Source organism: Mytilus trossulus, chromosome 14 (assembly GCF_036588685.1).
Source record: "Mytilus trossulus isolate FHL-02 chromosome 14, PNRI_Mtr1.1.1.hap1, whole genome shotgun sequence".
Lineage (NCBI taxonomy): Eukaryota > Metazoa > Mollusca > Bivalvia > Mytilida > Mytilidae > Mytilus > Mytilus trossulus.
Window position 1 is genome coordinate 56586809 of NC_086386.1, and position 22930 is coordinate 56609738.

Below are 22930 nucleotides of genomic sequence, written 5' to 3' on the forward strand. Positions count from 1 at the left end.
CCAGTACATTTATGTCAACCATTTTCATCACTATATTCCAAGCTTCTATGTAACATATATTATTTCCAATCTGTTTCAGGTAAATACTTAAAATACATTTCTGAAATTTGACATTAACTAAGTAAACACCAAATTTGAGAGTTATATCTCTGAACCAAGGTTTATCCCCTTAATATAAAATAAAAATACAATGAAATTGATATGGCACAAGAAAAAAGGAAAATGGATACCTTGAAAATAAAAACAACTTTTTGTACAGAAAGTAGTGTGTAAAAATCTTCAGCATAAGATATTTATCAAAATTCAAAAATATAGATATATGGCACAATATAAAAAGAAATGTTATTCATCTTCTTCAAAATGACAAAAACTTTGAGGATAAAAGGTGGTAAGAGTTCAATCAGGTATGTAGTAGTTTGACAAATAATATTTTTTATCATTGAGAAGCTTAATATTTCATTAACAATAGAACCTGATTGAAACATTCAGCAGATATTTAGAGTTATCTCCCTGTAGTGAAATGTACCATCTTTACATATAAACAATGAAAGACAAATCTTTTCAATAAGGGAGACAATTTCTCTGAAGTGAACAATGTTGGACTAGAAATGTAAAAAATAACCATACAAAAATTAAAGTTAGAGGTAGAATAAAAAAATATAATGAATTTCACATATAAAATCTTAAAAGTCATTCTTACAAATATTCAGCAAAGAAATCAGCAGAGCATTTATAAACTGCACTGACATTCAATATAAGCAAATGGGTAGTTTTTAATTTAAATAATTTATTAACAAACGACAAATTTTGATTTATCATGAACTAAATTTGATATTAAACCACCAAATTGACTACTGATATTCAAAAGATATTTCTGTTATAAGATTTTACATTTACATTAAAATAAAAAAAAAAAAGATAAACATGTACATTAAGAAAAAATATAATTTTGAAGAAAAAAAAGAAAATGGATGTGACCAGAATTTAACCTGTTATGGGACATTTGATCAGATAGAACAGAATCATTTATCCCCTACCATCAAAGAACAGATATAACTTCGTGTTTCAAAATTTGGTTGGTTTGTTTATTGTTTGACAAAAAAAAACTATCTTTCTTTTTTTTAGGGGGGGGGGGGGGGGGGGTAAAAAATCAGAGATCCATAGAAAAAAACAAAGAAAAAAACTTAAAAGATTGTTTTGCACTCACTCTGTGTTCAAAACTACCCTTGAAAGCTACTTATAAATCAAAGATCAGAATTCTTTTTTTTATCAAAGAGTACAACCCATTTGATTTTTCACAATTTCAATGGTATTTTTAAGTGCATTATAAGACAAAACTAAAAAAAAATCATGTGTACATGAAAAGGGGATATATCAAAAATACTTTACAAATAGCACCATTAGAAACCAGTGCACTGAACTCATTTACAGTAAAATAATAAAGACAAAATGAATTTATGACATCTTTTTACTTTTCATATCAGAGCTCCATCATTACCACTGAACCTCAGTTAATATTTGTATAAACATATGATAACAAAATATAATGGCTCCAAAAAGTAAACAGGGTTAAAACCGAAAATTACTTTTTCTATGAAGAAATAATAAGTGAAGAAAAAGATGAATATACTTTACTGTCTTGTGCTTTCAACATGGGTAAATTAAAGATTTCAGTTTACATTTTTAAAAATCAAATGATCTTTATTGAGCATAAGAATCCTGCAAGTTCTGATAATAAATAGTATTTTTTACACCTTTAAAAGGCAATATTGGGAACATCTGTTCTTTTTTCTGATGATGAAGTTTGTCTTTCTGTCATTCTGTTTTAGTTCTATGGTTTATAGCACTTTATTATGTCAGACTGATTGATTAGTCCAAGGCAATACATTCTGGGAATCAAGTATCATAATTATTTTGTTTCCCAGTTTTAAAAAGATGTCATAAATAAACTTATACAATCAAGCATTTATACAGATCTGTACACAAACACTAATGTATATACATTCAAGATATAAAAATATAAATTGATGGCAAGGGCAGCTGAAAAATTGTAAACTTTATCTCTTACAACTATATACTATCAAGAATTTCCCCAAAAAGCATGAAAAAATAAATCAATTATATAATACTGGTTTTTCAACAAAAAAAGTGTTTCTGAGAACCATTATCTAGTAAATCTAATACATGTACATTGTAAAATGGAATGTAATTAAAGTGAATGTTTAAATATGACATACATTTATTTTCTGTTGTTTCTAAATTTAACTTTTTTGTATTCTGTTTAAAAGTACATTCTATTCTATTGAATAAATTATTCAAAACATAATTCAATTTTATATTACAGAATTTTGTGTTTGATCTTCTCAACATGATTACATCTCCCCCCTCCCTAAAAAAATATTTAAATTATTAAAAATATTATAATATATTTATAATTTCTTTTATGTTAATTCTTAATTAACAAAAAAACTGTTAAACTTAATCATGTTAATGTTAGAAAACAATGGATTTCAATATTTAATGAAAACATAATAAATACTGATTTAGCCTAACAAGAAAATATAAAAATATAATTTCGTTTTTTTAAAAAACTCATTGCCCTTTTCTAGAAGTCCTCCCCAATACTGAAACTTTTTAAAGCTTATTTTTAAATGTATTTGTACATTCACTGCAGATCTATATAGAAAGATATATAAAAAATATAATCAATTTATGTAAGAGACTTTTACACTTTTAAAATCTAACAAATTAACGATAATTCAAAACAAAAACGTCTCTCAAAAAACATTTTAATAGTACAACCTCTAACAAATCATAAAATATTTTTATAGATTACATAATTGAACAAGTATACAGATCTTATATTTAGCCTGGTATCCTGGCCAATCTCTGCTTTGCTTCTCTAGGGGTAGGCATGGTGGAATTAATGTGTTCAGTTTTTCTGATCAGGAAATTTGCTGCAATTTTTTTTAATAATAATTTAAACATATTTTGATCATGTTGTTTATTATTTAGAGTTCTTATATTTATTCAATACATTTGACCAATTTTTTGAATATTTGTAAATCTTTACAGTTATGTCCAACAAATTTTGGCGAGCTACATTCACTTATCCTGCCAGCAAATTTTCACTATCCGATAATGCATCATTGATACTTTTAAAAGCATAAACATATCATACTTTGCCTAGCTTTACTATAAATCCTACCCTATTTTTACATGAGAAAAACATAAAATGTAATTATTTTGGCCTACACCTGAATAATATTAACTACATCTATATAATCAATGTTACCAATTTTCTCATAATTTGACCCCAAAAACCTAATTCTAAAATTCAGATAAATTTCTACAATCAGTATAAATATAAAGTACCCTATAAATATAATTTAGCACAATGTCCGATTGATTGCCAAGTTATTGCTGTTTTCAGAAAAAAGTGTATGATGGGTTTTTGGTCTTTGTAAAACAACACAAGTTCCAAAGTTTATGATTGATTGATAGTTGCATTAGGCCACATCGGCACAAAAAGGCTATGTCCCAGTCATGCAAATTTTATGAGAACAAAAAATGATGGTTCTTCTCATCAAGAAAATCCTTCCAAATTGATAGCCTCTCGCCTCTAGATTAAAGCGCTTGTTAGCATTGACGGGTAATGATTGCTATAATGGGAAGTAAAATCAAATATTGCATTGTATAATGCATTGGTCAAAAGAAGATTATTCCAATTTTTTACGATGACTTGTAAAAATTACATCATTGATATTTTTAGAACAGGTATTAGATTCCTACATTATGTGGTGTATTGAATGTCTAAGCATTGATTAATTTCTGGAAATGTTCATTGATAGAATGCATAAAATTTTAAAATCAATGCCTTATATTTTGTGTATTTCAAAGGTTGTGAAAAACCTTAAAAATTGAGAAATTAATTCAGTACCATAAGGTGTCATGCAATCTTTAGACAAAAATCCCACCATACAAAAATTTCTGAAATTCTATTTCTAATTTTGTCTTTATTCATCATTTCTCTTCAATCAGCTGATTATGAAGATCCATCAAGCCTTTGAAATACTTGACTGTTTTGACTTTCAGCTCTAACGTTGCATCTTCGTCACAGATAAAAATCGTCTGTGGATGTTGTTGGAATGCTGAGACGGTCCACATGTGACTGACACCCTCTTCTATCGCTTTGTGCATTGCGTATGCTTTATGGGCTCCTGTGATCAGAATCATCACCTGACGTGTATAAAATAATAGAATACAATATAAACAGATTTTTTTTAGGGAGTTATCATCATTGTTTTATTTCATTTTATTATTGTATGGGATTGTATTTTGTATGTACTTATATAATTACTTTTTGTGTAATATGTGAATTTGAGAGAGTGTTTTTAAGTAAAGCATAAGTATATTGTATTGTATTGTAATGTGAAATAATACAACAGTTTGATTTTGCTAAAGTAGTAAAAACCTCACATGTTAAAATTTTGAAAGCATTATTTCACTGAAATTAAAATGGGCTACTAGTTTCTCATATTAATTATCATAAATCATCAAAAAGAATAATATATGCATACCAATTTTTGAATTTGTATTTTATTTGGACAAATTGGATTTTATTTTTTAGATTTGTAGGAAGGAATAATTTTTTTTTGCCATATTGGCTATGTATTTATAATTGAATGCATTTATAAATATTAAAAAATATGCCTGGGATATAGTAGAGACCAGTATGGTAAAAAATATTTTAGTTTCATATTTGCTTTATACAAGTACATGAAGTATGAATTTTCAGAAAAATTAAATCATAAATCAATGAAATTTTGAGGATTTACTGTAAAATTACTTGTTTAAAATTTTGGAGATTGGTATGAGTGCCAATCATAAGACTACGCACAAAAGTTCAAATGAAGTGGATGTAATTAGTTATAGGCAAACATAAATTTTGAGTACCTGTCCATCATTCCACAACTTACCTCCCTTGAATAAATCATTGTTAGTTTTATTTACTACCCTGAAGTAAAATGGCATTACCCCTCTGTTTTCTTTAATCTTATTACTTATGGCAACTTCATAAACAAAATATAAAATGAATAACAAATTACAAATCTTGATACACATATTCCATTTAAATCATAATTACCTCCCTTGCATCCATTACAGTTTGAACACCAACGGTCAAGGCCTGTTTAGGAACTTTAGACAGATCTCCTCCAAAAAATCTAGCATTAGCAATAATTGTGTCGTTATTTAGTGTCTTGATACGAGTTCTTGACACCAGACTGGATCCTGGTTCATTGAAAGCTATATGACCATCAGGGCCAATACCTAAAAATAGATGAGTTTATGCACTGGTTAAAAAGTAAAACAATAAGTAAATTGTTAAAACCTGTTTTAATAAATTAAATAACAAAAGCTTTAAGATGTTTTCTGGAATTGTTTTAATTTTTTGTCAGATATTTGAAATCCTTTGGTTTTATCCATGCAACGGCAATCTAAATTTTGACCTTTAACTCTTCTCTATTCATAGATATATTTCATTTCATTTTAAAAGCCATTCTGGAAAACATATAAAATCCCCACAAACAACAAGGTCATTTACTTTCATTTGTTTTCTGCTATTTTAATTCTATTATTTTATATAAACCATCAATCTATACCATGCAGTTTTAAAAAAAGCGTTAGTTTGAAACAGAGCGAACATCTTAACATGTCTTTAAATGTAAAGCTTTGGTATGCATATATATTCAAGTAGTTTTTGATTTGTCGAATTTCAATTCATAAGAGTATGCAAATTGGTGAAAGCATTTTTTAGCTAATGTCCAACATGTTGAAGAACGATATGGAGGGACAAAGGCATACTGTAGAATTCCTTAATATTCATCAGATACTAATTTTTGTTGATTTCTTAGGTACGGGGGAACAACGAAACTTAAATGATTCAATGAATAACAAATTTTCTAAAGGAATGTACTAATATGCAAGTTTTCTGCAATCCATGAATATTGATAACCACGAAAATAATTGAACCCACAGTAAGACATACCTCCAACAAACAGTTCAATCCCACCAGCATCTGTGATCTTTTTCTCGTAATCATTACACTCTTTTATTAAATCTGTAGCATTGCCATCCAGTATGTGGGCATTCTTTGGGTCTATGTCAATGTGTTTGAAGAAATTGTTCCACATAAAGGAATGATAACTCTCAGGATGGTCCCTTGGTATAGCTAAAAATATAATATATTTCTCTTACAGTAAATGCATGTTGAATGACTTCACATATATATCAAATGGGAATAACTCATGCAAATTGAACCAATATACAAAAAATAAATGGATAATGTGTCCATAAGGCATTCTAAAGGGGATAAGCCACATAACCTGAGAGGAAAAGTGAGGCCACCCAAATTGGAGCTAATGATCTACATTTTGTGGTAATAAGAAGGGAGTATAAGATTTATAACATTTGGTTGAGGCAGCCGCACGCAAACTAGTTAACTAATGGAAACCAATTATGGGATGTACATGTAGGTCTATACAGACATTCATTTCTTATTTTCTAATAATTGTAAACCATATTTGTGTACTCATCTTTTTTTTATTTTGATCATTATTTTCTGTTTCCTTATTTACCAATTCTATTGTCTATTTTTGCCCTTATTATCTATTTTTGTTCTATTTTTCTATATTCTTTTTTTTCTTTCATTATGTCTGTTTTGGCCATTTTTATCTATTTTGTAAACCCCATCCAGACGCTCATGTACGCCCCCTATAATTCTATAAAACAAACAGAAAGGGGAGATAACTTGAAACAACTTACCAACATACTCATCCATATTGAAAGTCTTGACATATTTGAAGGATAGCTTCCCTTGTTGGATGAATTCTATTAACTTTTTATAAGTTCCTAATGGAGTACCACCTAAAAAAAATATAATAAATATGCAAGAACACCTTGGATTCATTTTTTTTTCATGGGTACCAATTTTTATGGATTGAGGACAGTGTTATCTGCATTTTCATTGATATTTGATTTCAGGGTTTGCCAAAGATTGCATACAAAACTATAGAAAATTTGCATTTTATTGAATATCTAAATTTGCGTTCAAATATAATACATGTACAAATGATATACCCACAAAATCTACATAAATTGTTATCTGGCAAATTATAATGAATCCTCAATAAAACTATTACCGGAAGACATTAAGAAACATGCATTTGTACTTATGACATACAATGTACATATGTACATATAAGGAGATGTGGTATGATTGCAAATAAAACAACTGTTTACCAGATTTGAAACAGAGTGGAGGGATCAATTATTGCCTATCTAAAGTCTGGAACCTGTAATTTAGTGGATATTTGTTGGTTGTTGTTCATAGTTATTTTTAGTTGATTGTTTTGAACATAAGTCAACTGTGTTTTTTTTGTTGTTGTTTTTTGTTGAATTGGTAACATTTTGTCATGACCTTAATATGTACATCATGTACATGTACATCTTAACATTGATCTATCATAAGTTGTGATAGAAACAATTTGAGCAATCTAAAAACTATCTTGAGCTAGCTTCCATTTTATCGCCATGCTGGTAGTGTAAGTGCATTATAATTCCTTCATAAATCAACCAAATTCATCTTATTATACTGACCACTGGATATAAGAATAAAAGTTTTTCAGAGCAATTTTCATTTCTTTTAATCTTGCTTAATTCATCACTTTGATCTAGTAAGCTTCTCTGATCAGGTTTGTTTATAACGTACGTAATTTTCAGTTTGGTTATAGTAGTCAAATAAGAAAATCAACTGTTGATTCATCAGTGATTCAGTCAAGGGAGATAATTACTCAAACCGTTAATCATGTCTTTTGAAAATTATCTGTAAAGTGTTGGTTGTTTTTTCTTCTTATTTTTATACTCTTAATGCAGTCTGCTTAATGTAATTCACTTATCTATCATGTCTATAATCTTATCTTTTCTTTATTTTAAATATAAAAAAGAAGATGTGGTATGATTAAAACCTGCTTTGACTTTGCATGTTTGCTTTTTAAAGTTTTTGCTGTGGATAAATTAATCTGTGTCGTGAATGGATGCCACATACTGTAGCTTCAGAAATTATAATTGTGTGCATTTATCATGTTTATTATTTCAATTTTGTAATATAAGACTAAAATGCATTTTTAATTTTTGCGATATATTGTAAACAATTCGGTTTAATTCTAATAAAAAATTTCAAATGCAAGTTTAAATTATTGCAATCATAACCATGTTGCACTTTTCACAATAATAAAAAGGTCGCAATAATTTCTGAATTAACAGTATTCATTCTTTTTTTATCATTTTTTTTTCTTTTGTAGTCCTCCAATAGATACTGGTCCATATTTTCTTTGCAACCCCTATATATAAACAGTATGAAGTGCATATTTGAAAGAGGCAGATATTCCCAGGATTTTGTAAGGCACCATATTACCTTTTATTTAATAGGCAAAGGAATCAGACATGTTCAGGTAAGTTTGTTTACAACATTTTGCCAAAATGTAAATTTACCTGTAGGTAAACCTAATGTGAAGTATTTATCTGGTCCAGGGTTAAAATCTTTAATTCTACGCCTAATATATTTAGCTGCCCATTCACTGACATAATCGTAGTTATCAAGAATGACTAGTCTCATCTGAAAATAGAAAAAATATATGTTACTTTAAAAAATATGTTTTTAGCTTTTATTTATTAGACTTTGATTGGAATTTTATTATGTTATGTATGTATGTACTGTAGAATGGAAGCCTTTTATAACTTTATTTATTTCTCTTTCTACATTTGTAATATATACATTGTATATTTCTGTAATCACTGATAATCATGGTAATTAATATTGTGTTATCTGATTTTTTTAAATACCATTATTCTATTTTCTTAAAACTTTTTGTTAATTTTTTGTTAACACAGTCATGGTTAATTTAATTTTTCTCTAAGTTTCTGTAAAACCTACAATGTATCCCAAACCTCAATCAAGCATCAATATTTAGGGCTAGCTACATGTAGGTTTTATAAGTCTGAACCCTACATATTATGTACATTTTTTACCAAAGAATAATTTTGCTTTTGATTAAGCTTACATTGAAATATCAATTATCTGTTGAGAACATGTTACAAGGTTAACATCTGGCAATATGACAATGTATCCATGTACATGTATGTAGATAATATAATAAATATTAACCTTGATCCTGTTGATATACAGGATATAAAGACATATTTGTTTAGGGGCCAGCTGAAGGACACATCCGGGTGCGGGAATTTCTCGCTACATTGAAGACCTGTTGGTGACCATCTGCTGTTATTTTTTTGTTTTTTTTATTTGGTCGGGTTGTTGTCTCTTTGACACATTCCCCATTTCCATTCTCAATTTTATACAATGTCAATAAATATAAATCAATTTTCTTCATGTTATCTTTTGCATTACAATTAAGATTCTTTTGTTCTTGGGGACAGGACAAATTATTTTGCCCTCCCCCTTTTATCCAAAATATATATTTTTTTCGTTTTTTTACCAACATGATTTTCTTGGCATCAAATCCCCTTGCACTGTGCATGATGTGCCTGACACGCTTGACCAATAGACAGGGGTGGAAATTAGCGCTAGTCCGGTGGTCAAAATAAAATTAAACATCTGTCATTTATATAAGTGTTCGTCAAATTAATGTCATTTTTGCAGGACCAGTAGATTTGGAGCCAGACCAGTAGAATTTTATCCACTGGACCAGTGGGCCAGTACACAAAAAAACTTAAATTCGACCCCTGCCACTTGACCACAAATTTATAGGCTCTACAAATTATTTATATACAGCATGTGTTTTCATCCTTGTATCACCATCACTGGTGATCTGATGGTCATGGTTAAACTGAATGTCATAGAGTTGTGACTGTTTAAGAAGTACATACATACATGTATATTATATATTAAACATGTACAATGATGTACATGATTACCAGGAATTTGCAAAGGAGGGTTATTTGGACTCACAAACTCAACTTTAACAGTCACAATTCGAACAGAACATTGAATTTAACAGTGCTTATTTGTTTTCAAAAGGGGGGGGGGGTCGTCCTAACCCCCTTGGCTATGGGTATGATTACAACATTGTTTGGATCCACACTTTTGGCAGAATTATTTGGTGAAGAAACACACACAATTTTAACAACTGTTTGTGTTTTGCTAAAAAATATTAAAAAATTGTGATATTGTGGTAGAGATGATTTTAAAAGATTTTATTATACTAATCGCTTCTTTATATAGTTTATCATTATTACTTAATGTTTAGTTTCTCTATGTATTATTAAATTATAAGTGTATTTACATTTGTAGCATTAATCTTCCCTGCTTGACCACATATTTTGATATCTTTTTCTACCTGTACAATTTATATATCATTAATAAGATAAGAAAGCTTTTGTGAATTTCCCTGTGGTCAGAATTATCTCATTGACCATGCTTTATTGGGACATACAGACATAAAACTCCCAGTTTTGAAATGGAAAATGTTTGAGAAAAATGGAGAATTTATATTTACTTGAGATTAGGCTATATCTATATCATGTATATGGTTTGGAACTGAAGGATATTTCATTGAGAAAAATGGAGAATTTATGTTTACTTTAAATTATGCTACAATGTGTATCTACCAGTATATGGTTTGGAACTGAATGATAACTCATTGATAGCAATAAATTGTAGTATTTTGGACATATGAAATTTAATATATTAAACATCTTACATTTATATGAACCCATTGTCATTGACCATACATGTACATGATATACAGACATATATTTGATGATAGATGTAGAGCATCTATAATACTAAAATTACGAGGTCCAATTTGTCAGCTGTCATCGGGTAAAAACGACAAATCAAAGAATTCAACTTTAAATATAACTAATATAGGGCAATGATGTAGATTAAAAATTACACCACTCCAGACCCTTTTGTTTTCCACATAATTAATATTGCCAATAATTAACAAGTTCCGGGTCGAGTCCGATACCGATACCAATATTATATTCACCTGCCTATTACCTTATCTGTATGTTCCGAATTCGACTGGCGCACCACCAAAATATGTATTTAGGCAAACGGGTCATAATCACAGGGTTGACATTCCTAAATTCAATCATTGTCAAATTGTTCCCTATTGAAATCAGTAAGACTTTCTAAGATAACAATACGAATACTAAAAATCTGGACTTAAAATAAAGCGTATACATAGGATATTTTGTTAGCGGGCATGACGTACATTTTTAAATAGCAAATACAAGAATTCAACTTTATTTACAATGCTGTTGATCATTGTTGATTAAAAAATACTCCATTCCTGGACCTTTTGTTTTCCTAATAATTAATAAATACCAATAATTCACAAGTTCTAGGTCGAAGGGTTCAAACAGAAATATCTTGCAAAAGCAGAGAAAACTGTGTATCTTATAATCGGTATATGACTTTATCAGATGATAATACCAATACTAAAATAAGGCTTACACATTGTTATACACTTTATTTTAGTCACGGACCCGCGATATCACGGGTGTGTTCTAGTTGTTATAATGCTTGCTGTTCAGTCATGTCAGTGTGAGCCAAGTCTCTGGGTTAAAACTGTATAAATGAAAGTAGACCAATAATTAATATTATTAATAATGATAATGGTTTACTTTTACAAATAGTGACTTGGATGGAGTCTCTGTCTAGTAAGTTGTCTCATTGGGCCTAAAGCAGGTTCAGGGTTACGAAAAAAAACAATATATTAGTTGAGGCCTTAGCACTCAAACAAAACACGCAAAATGTACCACATCTTCATAAATCTATATATGCAATGCTGTTGATCATGTTGATGTTGTGCATATCCAGATTCCAAAAATAAGGCTATATTTTTATACTTCCTGAATATTAATTATAAAGTATGAAGAAGTTTAAGCAAATTTCTATTATCATGGTTATACTATATACATGTATAGCATTTAGTGTTGTACAAGATCCAACGTGTAATCATAATTTTAATATATATATATTGCTTTCAGGATCTGCATTGATCTGGGTATCATTTTCTTGATAAAATTTTGAATCTAAATATACATGTACATGTATTAATGTAGACATGATTTTTTTTAATAATCTGTATGAATAAGTTGTTGATTATCAATACTAGCTTCATTACAATAACTTAGACATTACTGTTGATGTGTTGGAGTTTTATTTATTGGTAGGGTTCATGTTGCTTAGTCTGAAGTTTTTGGTTGAATTTTATGTACTGTACGTTGTTTGTCGTTTTCTTTTAAAGCCCTATACATGTATATACATGTATGTATACATGTATCTTGCCTTGTCTTCTGTAGTCATGGTAGTGGAGCTTAATTAGTTTAAACATATTTATTTATAGTGGATTGCGAAACAAGTTTTGCAACTTATATAAATCCCTTTCCACTTTGCAGGTGCAAGTGCTGCCTTGTAGCGGCATTAGGCTAGCCTACTCTTTTTCGAAATCTACAAGGGTGTCTTTAACGTGCAAGAGATACATGTATGACTCTCTCTTAACACGGGTTAGCCATTTATCGTCCCCTTCCGACGATTCCCTTCCAACGGACTATCATCGTTTCCTTAAGACCATACTCGCAAATGGTGTCAAGGGAGAGCTTAATTAACGGTTCTATTCGCAACCACCTCCAAAAACCAGAGAAGATATAAGATGGTGTTATCAGTTTTAATTTTAACTTATGACAATCAGAGTTTGAATGACTTTTTGATATCTTTCGTCACTTTTCTACAAATAACATTTATATTTGTATTCTATAAACATTTAGCCTGCAGACCTTATTTTCATAGGTCTGGCAGAAAGTTAAAAGCCTTAGGTCTGGTAGGACTGAACTGTATTGTGTGAAGAGTAACAGGTGGCGATTATCATTGACAATGCCAACAGAATTATAATTGGCAAATTCATGAATCAACTTCTACTTCTACTTCTACTATGTAATGACCGCCTTCAACATGTTAAAGTTTACGTCACTTGTACTGCGCATTGCTTTGTGAAGGTATATATACAGTGAAATATAACAAATTTGTGATAGTAAACAAAAAAACAAAAACAAAAAATTTTACATAGTGATAGTGCATATTTTTAATTTATTATTTTTAAATATTAAGATAAAACTATTTACACATGATGAATTTATGGGCTGTAGGTGTAGTTTTAGACGGCTACTTTGAACGACTCTATAGAGTCGCTCATCACAATACTCAGGGGAAGGCTGTTCCAGATTTTAATTGTGCGTGGGAAAAATGATTGTTGTCTTATTTGTGTTCGGCAGGATGGAATTTGGTATGAGAGTGTGTGCATATTCCTGGACTGTCTGAGCGGTTGAATTAATCTGTCTGCTTTTGTTATAGCAATGAGGTGATATGAAATTTTATAGAACATGACCAGGCGTGCATCAGTTCTTCTCTGTGCCAGGTCTCTCCATTTCAAATGATCTAGCATGTCACTAACGCTTGAGGTGTTTATGTGTCGGTTAGTGACATATCTAGCAGCCCTTCTTTGTACTTTTTCTATCTTGTTAATATCCTCAGTAAAGTAAGGGTCCCAAACTGAACAGGCATATTCTAGTGATGGTCTGACTAAAGATTTATATGCCTGTTCCTTTACTGAGGTGGAACTGATGTTAAGATTCCTACGAAGAAAACCTAGTATGCTGTTGGCTTTATTACAGATGTTGTTAATGTGACTGTGCCATTTCAAGTCTGATTGAATTGTTACACCTAGGTATTTTGCCTTATCAACATGTTCAAGAATGTGGCCATGTAAAGTGTAATTATATACGAATGGATTTTTATTTCGACTGATGGACATGACATTACACTTGTCAGGATGGAAAGCCATTTTCCATGTATTTTCCCAAATGCCTAGAGTGTTGAGGTCTTTTTGAAGGGTTTCGCAATCACTGTTTGACTTTATTACCAGATATGCAATGGTGTCGTCTGCAAATAGGCGTATGGTGGAATTTAGCCCAACTGGTATGTCGTTTATGTAAAATAAAAACAGACTTGGACCCAGATATTGATCATGTTGATATCAGTTAACTATAGGTATAATCTAAACAGTGACCTTGCATTCCTTTGAAAAATAAAGCAAAATGATTGAAATGCAACTCTTTGTTTGACTTAGATTAAATAATCAGCTATAAATGTGTGAAATAAAGAAATAATTAGTAAACTTGCAGTGGTTCAGTTTCTGAATCAGCTGATTGATGCTATCGTAAATTGTGTTTACGACATCAATTTGTAAATCTTTTTTTTTGGTTAAATTATTTATCAATTACTTTTTTCAAAAAATATTTGAAACAAAAATAATAAAAGAAATTATATAAATAACAAAGTGGTTTCAAATTGGAATATTGTGTGTTTTATATTTTACGACAAACACAATTCATTCACTTCCGGCAGCATGTTTTCAAAACTATGCAGACGAATTCAAAGACGAACTCTGTCAAATTTTCAAACATTTGTGCGTCAGAAGCAAAAACAGACAAAAGTGACACCAAACCAGATCTACTCGAACACTTTTTACAGATATTCGTTGGTTATTAACCAGTTAGAAAACACACTATTAAACATTTTAAAACGGCGAAATACCGGCTTCTCATTCAAGACCTTTGCTGTGCCGTTTGCAGGATCATTGGCACTGATAGGAATCAAAGCAAATTGTTCCGGGAATTTAGATGCAAATAGTAAGAAATGCATCATTCAATGGGAACATTAAATAATCTTCTTCACCATGTTCACATGTACTTGTCCACATTTATAATTATTGCATCAGACTGTTATAGATGAGGGTGGTAAAGGGGGGTGCTTGCATGGAAAAAACGTGAAATAAGACACAATTTCACGTTGAACGAGTAATGATTTCTGTCATGAATGTTGCACGAAAAATAAAGACTTTGATGTGAACCTTTTGTGACTGAGTCACTGTCTTGTACATGTTGTATATATATAAACTCTCTGTTTTACTTGATATTCCCGATTTAGTATACACATTTATGAAAATAGTATTACTTGACAATCTTTGCAAAACGTTTCAATTTTATTTGAAAAATACTGAGCACTCAAAATAAGCATTTGACAATCAATTAAATAAGCACCTGTCTTGCATGACTGAATGTCAAATAAAAAAGTAAAAACATGTTGAATGTGAAATAGAAAACGGTGATCACGTTGCAGGAAAACCACCCTCATAGATGCATGTTGAAAACTGATATTCAACAATATTTTTCAATGTACTAAATTGATTGGTTTCATATTTTATTGTTTGCAATATATCGGTCTACAAAAATTGTAGCATGCTATTAATCAGAGAATAAAAGGCAACACAAATGTAGCTGTGGAACCATTTTTATGCTCATTGCTGTGGTCTTTGTACATGTACATATAAATATTGAGCCAGCAGATCAGAAACTAGCAAAATTGCTTTCAGGCCTGTAAAATTCATATCTTCAGCCCAACAGAATCTAACAGAAACTTTCCAAAAATTGTCATTTGCTACACCCTACATGTATGACATGTATGAAGGTTATTGAGAATTGATTAACGAAGACATACATTATCCTTCCAGAATCCATTAACATTGTGATTAGCTTCATAACCCTACAAGGGTACCCTTGACTTGTTTGGTCCCTGATTTGTGACATTTCAGTAATTCAGTAACAGACAGCACTCACATATGAAAATGATGAAGGCACATGCATGACATGTCCATGACATGACAGACAGCAATCACATATGAAGACACATGTCACTGACATGACAGACAACACTAACATATGAGGGAACAGGTCACTGACATGACAGACAGCACTTACATGTGAAGGAACAGGTCACTGACATGACAGACAGCACTAAAATATTAAGGAACATGTCACTGACTTGACAGACAAAACTCAAATATGAAGGAACATATCCCTTGCATGACAGACAACACTCACATGATGAAAACACATTTTTCTAATCAAATCCCATGGTTTTATTAGCAATTAACAACACAGGGAGGAACCTTAGCGTCATTGTTGTAGCGCTAAGGGACATTGTTCATAACCAGGAATGAAATAAAATATTTAAAGTTGAAAAAAAAGAAAAAAAGAAAACATATGTTACAGACATGACAAACACCACTCACATGGCAGACAACACTCACATATGAAGGAACATGTCAATGACATGACAGGCAACACTATCATGATGAAGGCACATGTCACTGACATGGCAGACAACACTTACATATGATGAAAGCACATGTCACAGACATGACAAACACCACTCACATATGAAGGAATATGTCAATGACATGGCAGGCAACACTATTATGATGAAGGCACATGTCACTGACATGGCAGACAAAACTTACATATGATAAAACATGTCACTGACATGACAGACAACACTCACATTTAAAGACACATGTAACAAACATGACAGACAGCACTTACATATTAAGAAACATGTCACAGACATGATAGACTACTCATATATGAAGGAACATGACAAACAACACTCACATGATGAAGGCACATGTCAATGACATGACAGACAACACTCTCATAATGAAGGCACATGTCACTGCCATGACAGACACCACTCACATACATGTATGAAGACACGTCACTGACATGACATGCAACACTCTATCATGTCTGTAGAACAGAACAAAAACTTCACAGGTTAAGAATATAAAATAACAAGAATGTACTGCAGCCATGGCAGTGGCTCTTTAAAGATTGTTAAGAACATTTCAGGGGGTGCTTTATGATGTATCATAAATATGTGCAATATACTATCTATTTCTATTCTGAGCCCTATATAGATATTTTAGAATATTTTTTGATGAGGGGGTGTTGTCTTATACAAATATTGTCTTTCTAATTCTAGTCTGATAATTTAAAATGATATTGTTAAATGTATGTAGTTTAAATTCAATTACAGTAACAACTTTATTTTCATTTGTAGATTTGAGGCTTTTAGAAGCAGTTAAAGATAAAGACAATACCACCTTAGAGAGGTTAGACTTAGTTTTTAGTGAAAGCTCACACAAAACCATGAAAAATACATGTGATGTATCATAGAGAATGGAAATGGGGTATTTGTAAGAGACAACAACCAACCAAAGAGCAAAGAAGAGCCCAAGACCATCAATGGGTGTTCAAGGCAGTGTGAAAATCCTGTATCTGTTAATTCAACCATTGTTAACACAACAAACAATATCCTGCATCCAAACAACGACACAGCAGGCTTTAGTTGTCTCCAAAAAAATAATGTATGCCACACTCCAAAACACACAAATGAACATCAATGAACATTGAATGCCACACTCTAAAATACACAAATGAACATTGAATGTCACACTCCAAAACACACAAGTGAAACATTGAATGTCACACTCCAAAACACACAAGTGAAACATTGAATGTCACACTCCAAAACACATAAGTGAACATTGAATGTCACACTCCAAAACACACAAATGAACACTGAATGCCACACTCCAAAACACATAAATGAACATTGAATGTCACACTCCAAAACACACAAATGAACATTGAATGTCACACAACAAAACACACAAATGAACATTGAATGTCACACTCCAAAACACACAAGTGAACATTAAATGTCACACTCCAAAACACACAAATGAACATTGAATGCCACACTCCAAAACACACAAATGAACATTGAATGTCACACTCCAAAACACACAAATGAAAATTGAATGTCACACTCCAAAACACACAAATGAACATTGAATATCACACTCTAAAACACACAAAGGAACATTGAATGTCACACTCCAAAACACACAAATGAACATTGAATGTCACACTCCAAAACACACAAATGAACATTGAATGCCACACTCCAAAACACACAAATGAACATTGAATGTCACACTCCAAAACACACAAAGGAACATTGAATGTCACACTCCAAAACACACAAATGAACATTGAATGCCACACTCCAAAACACACAAATGAACATTGAATGTCACACTCCAAAACACACAAGTGAACATTGAATGTCACACAACAAAACACACAAATGAACATTGAATGTCACACTCCAAAACACACAAGTGAACATTAAATGTCACACTCCAAAACACACAAATGAACATTGAATGCCACACTCCAAAACACACAAATGAACATTGAATGTCACACTCCAAAACACACAAATGAAAATTGAATGTCACACTCCAAAACACACAAATGAACATTGAATATCACACTCTAAAACACACAAAGGAACATTGAATGTCACACTCCAAAACACACAAATGAACATTGAATGTCACACTCCAAAACACACAAATGAACATTGAATGCCACACTCCAAAACACACAAATGAACATTGAATGTCACACTCCAAAACACACAAAGGAACATTGAATGTCACACTCCAAAACACACAAATGAACATTGAATGCCACACTCCAAAACACACAAATGAACATTGAATGTCACACTCCAAAACACACAAATGAACATTGAATGCCACACTCCAAAACACACAAATGAACATTGAATGTCACACTCCAAAACACACAAATGAACATTGAATGTCCATGACTTCTGTCAAAAACTTTCTGAATTGAAAAACATGTACAATGATACAGAATATAAACATTTCAACCTTAAAACAAATCTGAACATGCTGAAAGAGAATTCATTGGGAACCATTAAAACATAATTATCAATTGTTTATAACATTTATTTACCTTTATAAGTAAACAGTTGTCTTAACCATTGGCCATTTCACAGGTTATCATTAGACACAATAAAAAATACTTGTGTTTCTACCAACCCTACTTACCTTTTTATTAAGCAAAACCTTGAAGATTATTACAAGCGCTATTTAAATCAGATTATTTCCCCCATAATACCAATCAAATCTTTTTTTTATAATAATTGCTGCCTACCTTCCTACCTACTTGCAACACAGGTATTATTTAGGCTTTACAAATAGGTGAATGTTTTATAATACGTTGTAGGTTGATCAAAAGTGGTGTAGATTTAAATAAAAGACACCAGTTAGGATGGACAGCATTACAAGTAGCTGCAATCAACAAAAATCTGAAGTAAGAGTTTTAATTCACTGAAAAATTGAAAGCCTGATTGATCGATTGCTGGTTTTTAATTAAAAATACTTTCTGAATGCTTGAATATATCTACAGGACAAGTAAATATTATTAGCTCACCTGACCCAAAGGGCCAAGTGCTCTTTTTCATCACTTGGCGTCCGTAGTCCGTTGAAGTTAACCTTTACAAAAATCTCCTCCTCTGAAACTACTGGGCCAAATATAACCAAACTTGGCCACAATCATCACTAGGGTATCTTGTTTGAAAATTGAGAATTGCAGATAAAATTATGTCTAGACGTTTATAATACCATTTTCTAATTATAGAGCAGTGGAATTGCTGTTGAAGAATGGAGCTGACCCTAACTTAGGGGATGACTACACTCATTATTTGATGATGGCTAGAGAAAGGGGCTTTAATGCATTACAAGGTATTATTTTATACAGGATTGTTGTAACACAAAAAAGTTAGACAACACATCTTTCATTATATATTTTAGAAATAAAAAAGATGATTTAATGTATACTACAATTAGTATGATCAAACAGCTACTCTTTTAAACAACAAAAAAAACCAATAGACTTCTTCAAATCAATTTATTTTCTTTATAAGATAGAGGAGTGTTAATTAAAGAAATATGTCTGGCTAAAAATCAACCAATAAGTTGTAAATAAAATGAACAGTGATTATAGAGCAGTAAAATGTAAAATTTACACTATGTCAGTAGAGCAGTAAAATGTATAATTTTCATCATGTCAGTAGTGCAGTAAAATGTATAATTTTCATTATGTCAGAAGTGCAATAAAATGTATAATTTACATCAAGTCAGTAGTGCAGTAAAGTTTAATCATTTACATCTTTATTTTTGTCAGTAATGTTAGCAAGAGAAGAAGAATTCAGTGATAGATTAAACAGACAATCAACGTTCCAGGGCTGTACAGCTTTACATTATGCTGTGTTGATTGACGATGCTGCCATTGTCAGGGCTTTGTTGGAAGCAGGTATGAATACTTGTGTTTAAAGAAACCATTGGAAATTGAGTGTAATATTGTCACAGATAACTAATAACAAGATTTTGAACCTTTGTGAAGTTTATTCATTGATACTGATAACGGATTAATGTTAACGTCTCCAATTTGTTCAGAATGCCAGTCTGGTAGAATTGAGCAGCCAAAACATCTAAGTACCCAAATCTTTTCAAATATTTTGAAAAAACAAAAAGTATCTATAGCTTTCAGGATAACACTTTTTTCATAGAGAGATAGATAGTTTTAAAAACATCTAATGGTTTTTATTATGTCTGAGAAAACAATGTAAATTGCTGATACTTATGATTTAATCAGCATTCTTTTTAAATATACTTTGTCTTAATTTCATGAAGAAGAAAATATTTAGTCCAGCCATTCATCCCAACACTCATTACATAGGACAAACTCCCCCAATCTTATTGAAAACCAATCTCTCATCGCTCCCGTTTTCTGATATGTCACGTGGAAGATCTAACGAAACCCACTTTGAGGTCACATGTGAGTGAACTAGAAGTTATGAATTTATAATGATATGCAAATGAGTTGACAACCTATAAATAAGCCAATCAAAAAAGTTTATGAATTATTTTGACGATTTTGTCGTAAATATAATGAGTTACATCCCTTTACCTTATCGATAAACTTTCAAGATTGTGGAAGACTCAATTTCATTGGTAAAAAAAGACACACCTACGAGGTCACTCACATGTGACATCAAAGCAGGTTTCGTTAGAACTCCCACGTGACATATCAGAAAACAGGAGCGATGAGAGATCGGGTTTTAATTACATTGGTACTCCCCCGACTGAATTCAAACTGCTGTTGCCACTTAATTATAAGGGTCTGGATGGTATTTTAAAACAGATACTGTGGATTCATTATCATTCGTTGGATACCAAGTTTTGTGGGTACAGATGAATCACTAATTCAAATGTTCAACGAATAACATATTATTAATAGGCTTTGTATAGGAAGATTGACAAAACCACAAATTCAAATATCAACGAATATGCAAGTATTCTGCAATCCACAAAAATAAATGAATTCACAGTATACAAATGATGGAGCAATACTAAAGAAACATTGGTGAAAAAAAGAGAGAAAAATAGGCAAAAAAAATTAAATAAACGTGTGCTAAAATATAAAAAAAAATGGGCAAATATGGGCAAAAAATAAGACAGAAAAATGACAGAAAAAATAAATCATACAGAAATAAAGGTTCCCCTTCCAGAACTTCATTTTTTATGATAAACTTCTATTACAGGAGCAGATCCTACTATTGAGAATAAGAATGGACATAAACCAGTGGATTATGTCAAGAGTGAAAATGTCAGTCAAGTTCTACATAATGCAGAGAACAAAGTAAGGACGTTGAACAAAGAAATGATTTTTATCTTCTTTAGCCGAATAGACATGTGTGTTTCCAGTTTATATATAAAACCTGATAGCCCCCCCCCCCCTTTTCCCCAATATTCTGTGGTCAAGATAATCTGATCAGATTCATTAAAATATGATTTTTTTAAAGTCATGTGTAAATTACATTATAGAATCTTATTTCACATTCACTGATCATGGAAATATAAAATTACTAGCAGAGTATCACTTCTACTATGGACACTTATGGCACTGCAGATAAATTATCATGTTGTGACCCACTATTATGGATCAGTGGGGCATAGTAAATTTCAACGGGGATCATGACGTCACATCTACTGTTAAATGGTGACATCATCTATTAATTTTGTTATCTTTCATGTTTTATTTTTCTACAAAATGGAGCAGAAAAAGTCCAGCATCAATAAATTCATTATACTGTTCATTACTGACTCCCTATGGGCCAAAGAGGATGAATAAAATCCATAGGAGATTCAGTCTTTGACCCATACATATAATTTATGCAATAAAATTAAGAATGTGTTGATATTTTTCTTTGTATTTCAGTTCAATGAATTGAAAGAAGCTAAAGAAGCAGAAGAGAGGAGAAAGTTTCCATTAGAACAGAGACTGAAACAGTTCATTATTGGTCAGGAGGGGGCAATCAATACAGTGGCTGCTGGTAAATAGGACTGTTCCATTAATATGAATGTGAGAGGGAGGAACATTCCAGATTCCCCTATACTTTCTATGAATAATGTTCCATACATCCAATGGACATACAACTAAAATAGAAAGACAAAAAATACCGAAGGGAAATTCAAACTCCTTAAGTTGAATTTAATCTGAAAACGCCCTGACTTAAAGTTATTTTATCAAAATTTTATGAAAATTAAGCAGGCCAAATTAATTTTTAGTGAAGTTGTTTAGTTCTACATAACACAATAGAAATATGAATAATTCTGTGACCTTGCCAACATACTAAGCTCTGAAGGTAACAGTCTGCATATGGCTATTTAAAAAAAAATCCTCTCAAACTCCATCAATTTTAAAAGCCAATTAAAAGTGTTGACATGCTAGTGATACAATAGATGAAGTACTCAGGTCAATTATCCACTAAGGCCCAAAGCAAAAATATAAAATTAGAACAAAACAGTACAGAAAACACAAGCTCCAACCAAAACCCAAAGGTGGAAACAGTGGACTCTGGAAGTATACCATAAATAGCAACTCCTTGTTATTATTTTTCTCTACATTTAGAACCCCTGAAATTTAAACAAATATGTATCCAAAAGATCTTTTAGTGACATTATATGTTTGTCATGAAACAGTGTATGTAACTTGTAAA

The 22930-nt window shown here is 31.2% G+C and overlaps 2 protein-coding genes across 2 annotated transcripts in view; one reads left to right on the top strand and one right to left on the bottom strand.

The window, feature by feature from the left end:
* Positions 1–1127: 1127 nt before the first annotated feature.
* Positions 1128–14322, bottom strand: LOC134697413 (glucosamine-6-phosphate isomerase 2-like). Its single transcript, XM_063559676.1, has 6 exons — positions 14270–14322; positions 8554–8677; positions 6826–6927; positions 6050–6232; positions 5147–5331; positions 1128–4239 (listed from the first exon to the last, which is right to left on the bottom strand). Exons 2-6 carry the CDS (start codon positions 8675–8677, stop codon positions 4024–4026), a joined length of 810 nt encoding a protein of 269 aa, XP_063415746.1. The 5' UTR covers positions 14270–14322; the 3' UTR covers positions 1128–4023.
* A 160-nt stretch (positions 14323–14482) lies between these two features.
* LOC134696024 (mitochondrial disaggregase-like) overlaps positions 14483–22930 on the top strand; it is a 33261-nt gene continuing 24813 nt past the window's right edge. The window contains exons 1-7 of the mRNA XM_063557571.1: positions 14483–14778; positions 17048–17099; positions 19093–19179; positions 19507–19610; positions 20053–20181; positions 21473–21570; positions 22150–22264. Of these exons, the coding sequence (XP_063413641.1) occupies positions 14496–14778; positions 17048–17099; positions 19093–19179; positions 19507–19610; positions 20053–20181; positions 21473–21570; positions 22150–22264 (868 nt within the window). The 5' untranslated portion in view covers positions 14483–14495. The remainder of the gene's footprint in view (positions 14779–17047; positions 17100–19092; positions 19180–19506; positions 19611–20052; positions 20182–21472; positions 21571–22149; positions 22265–22930) is intronic.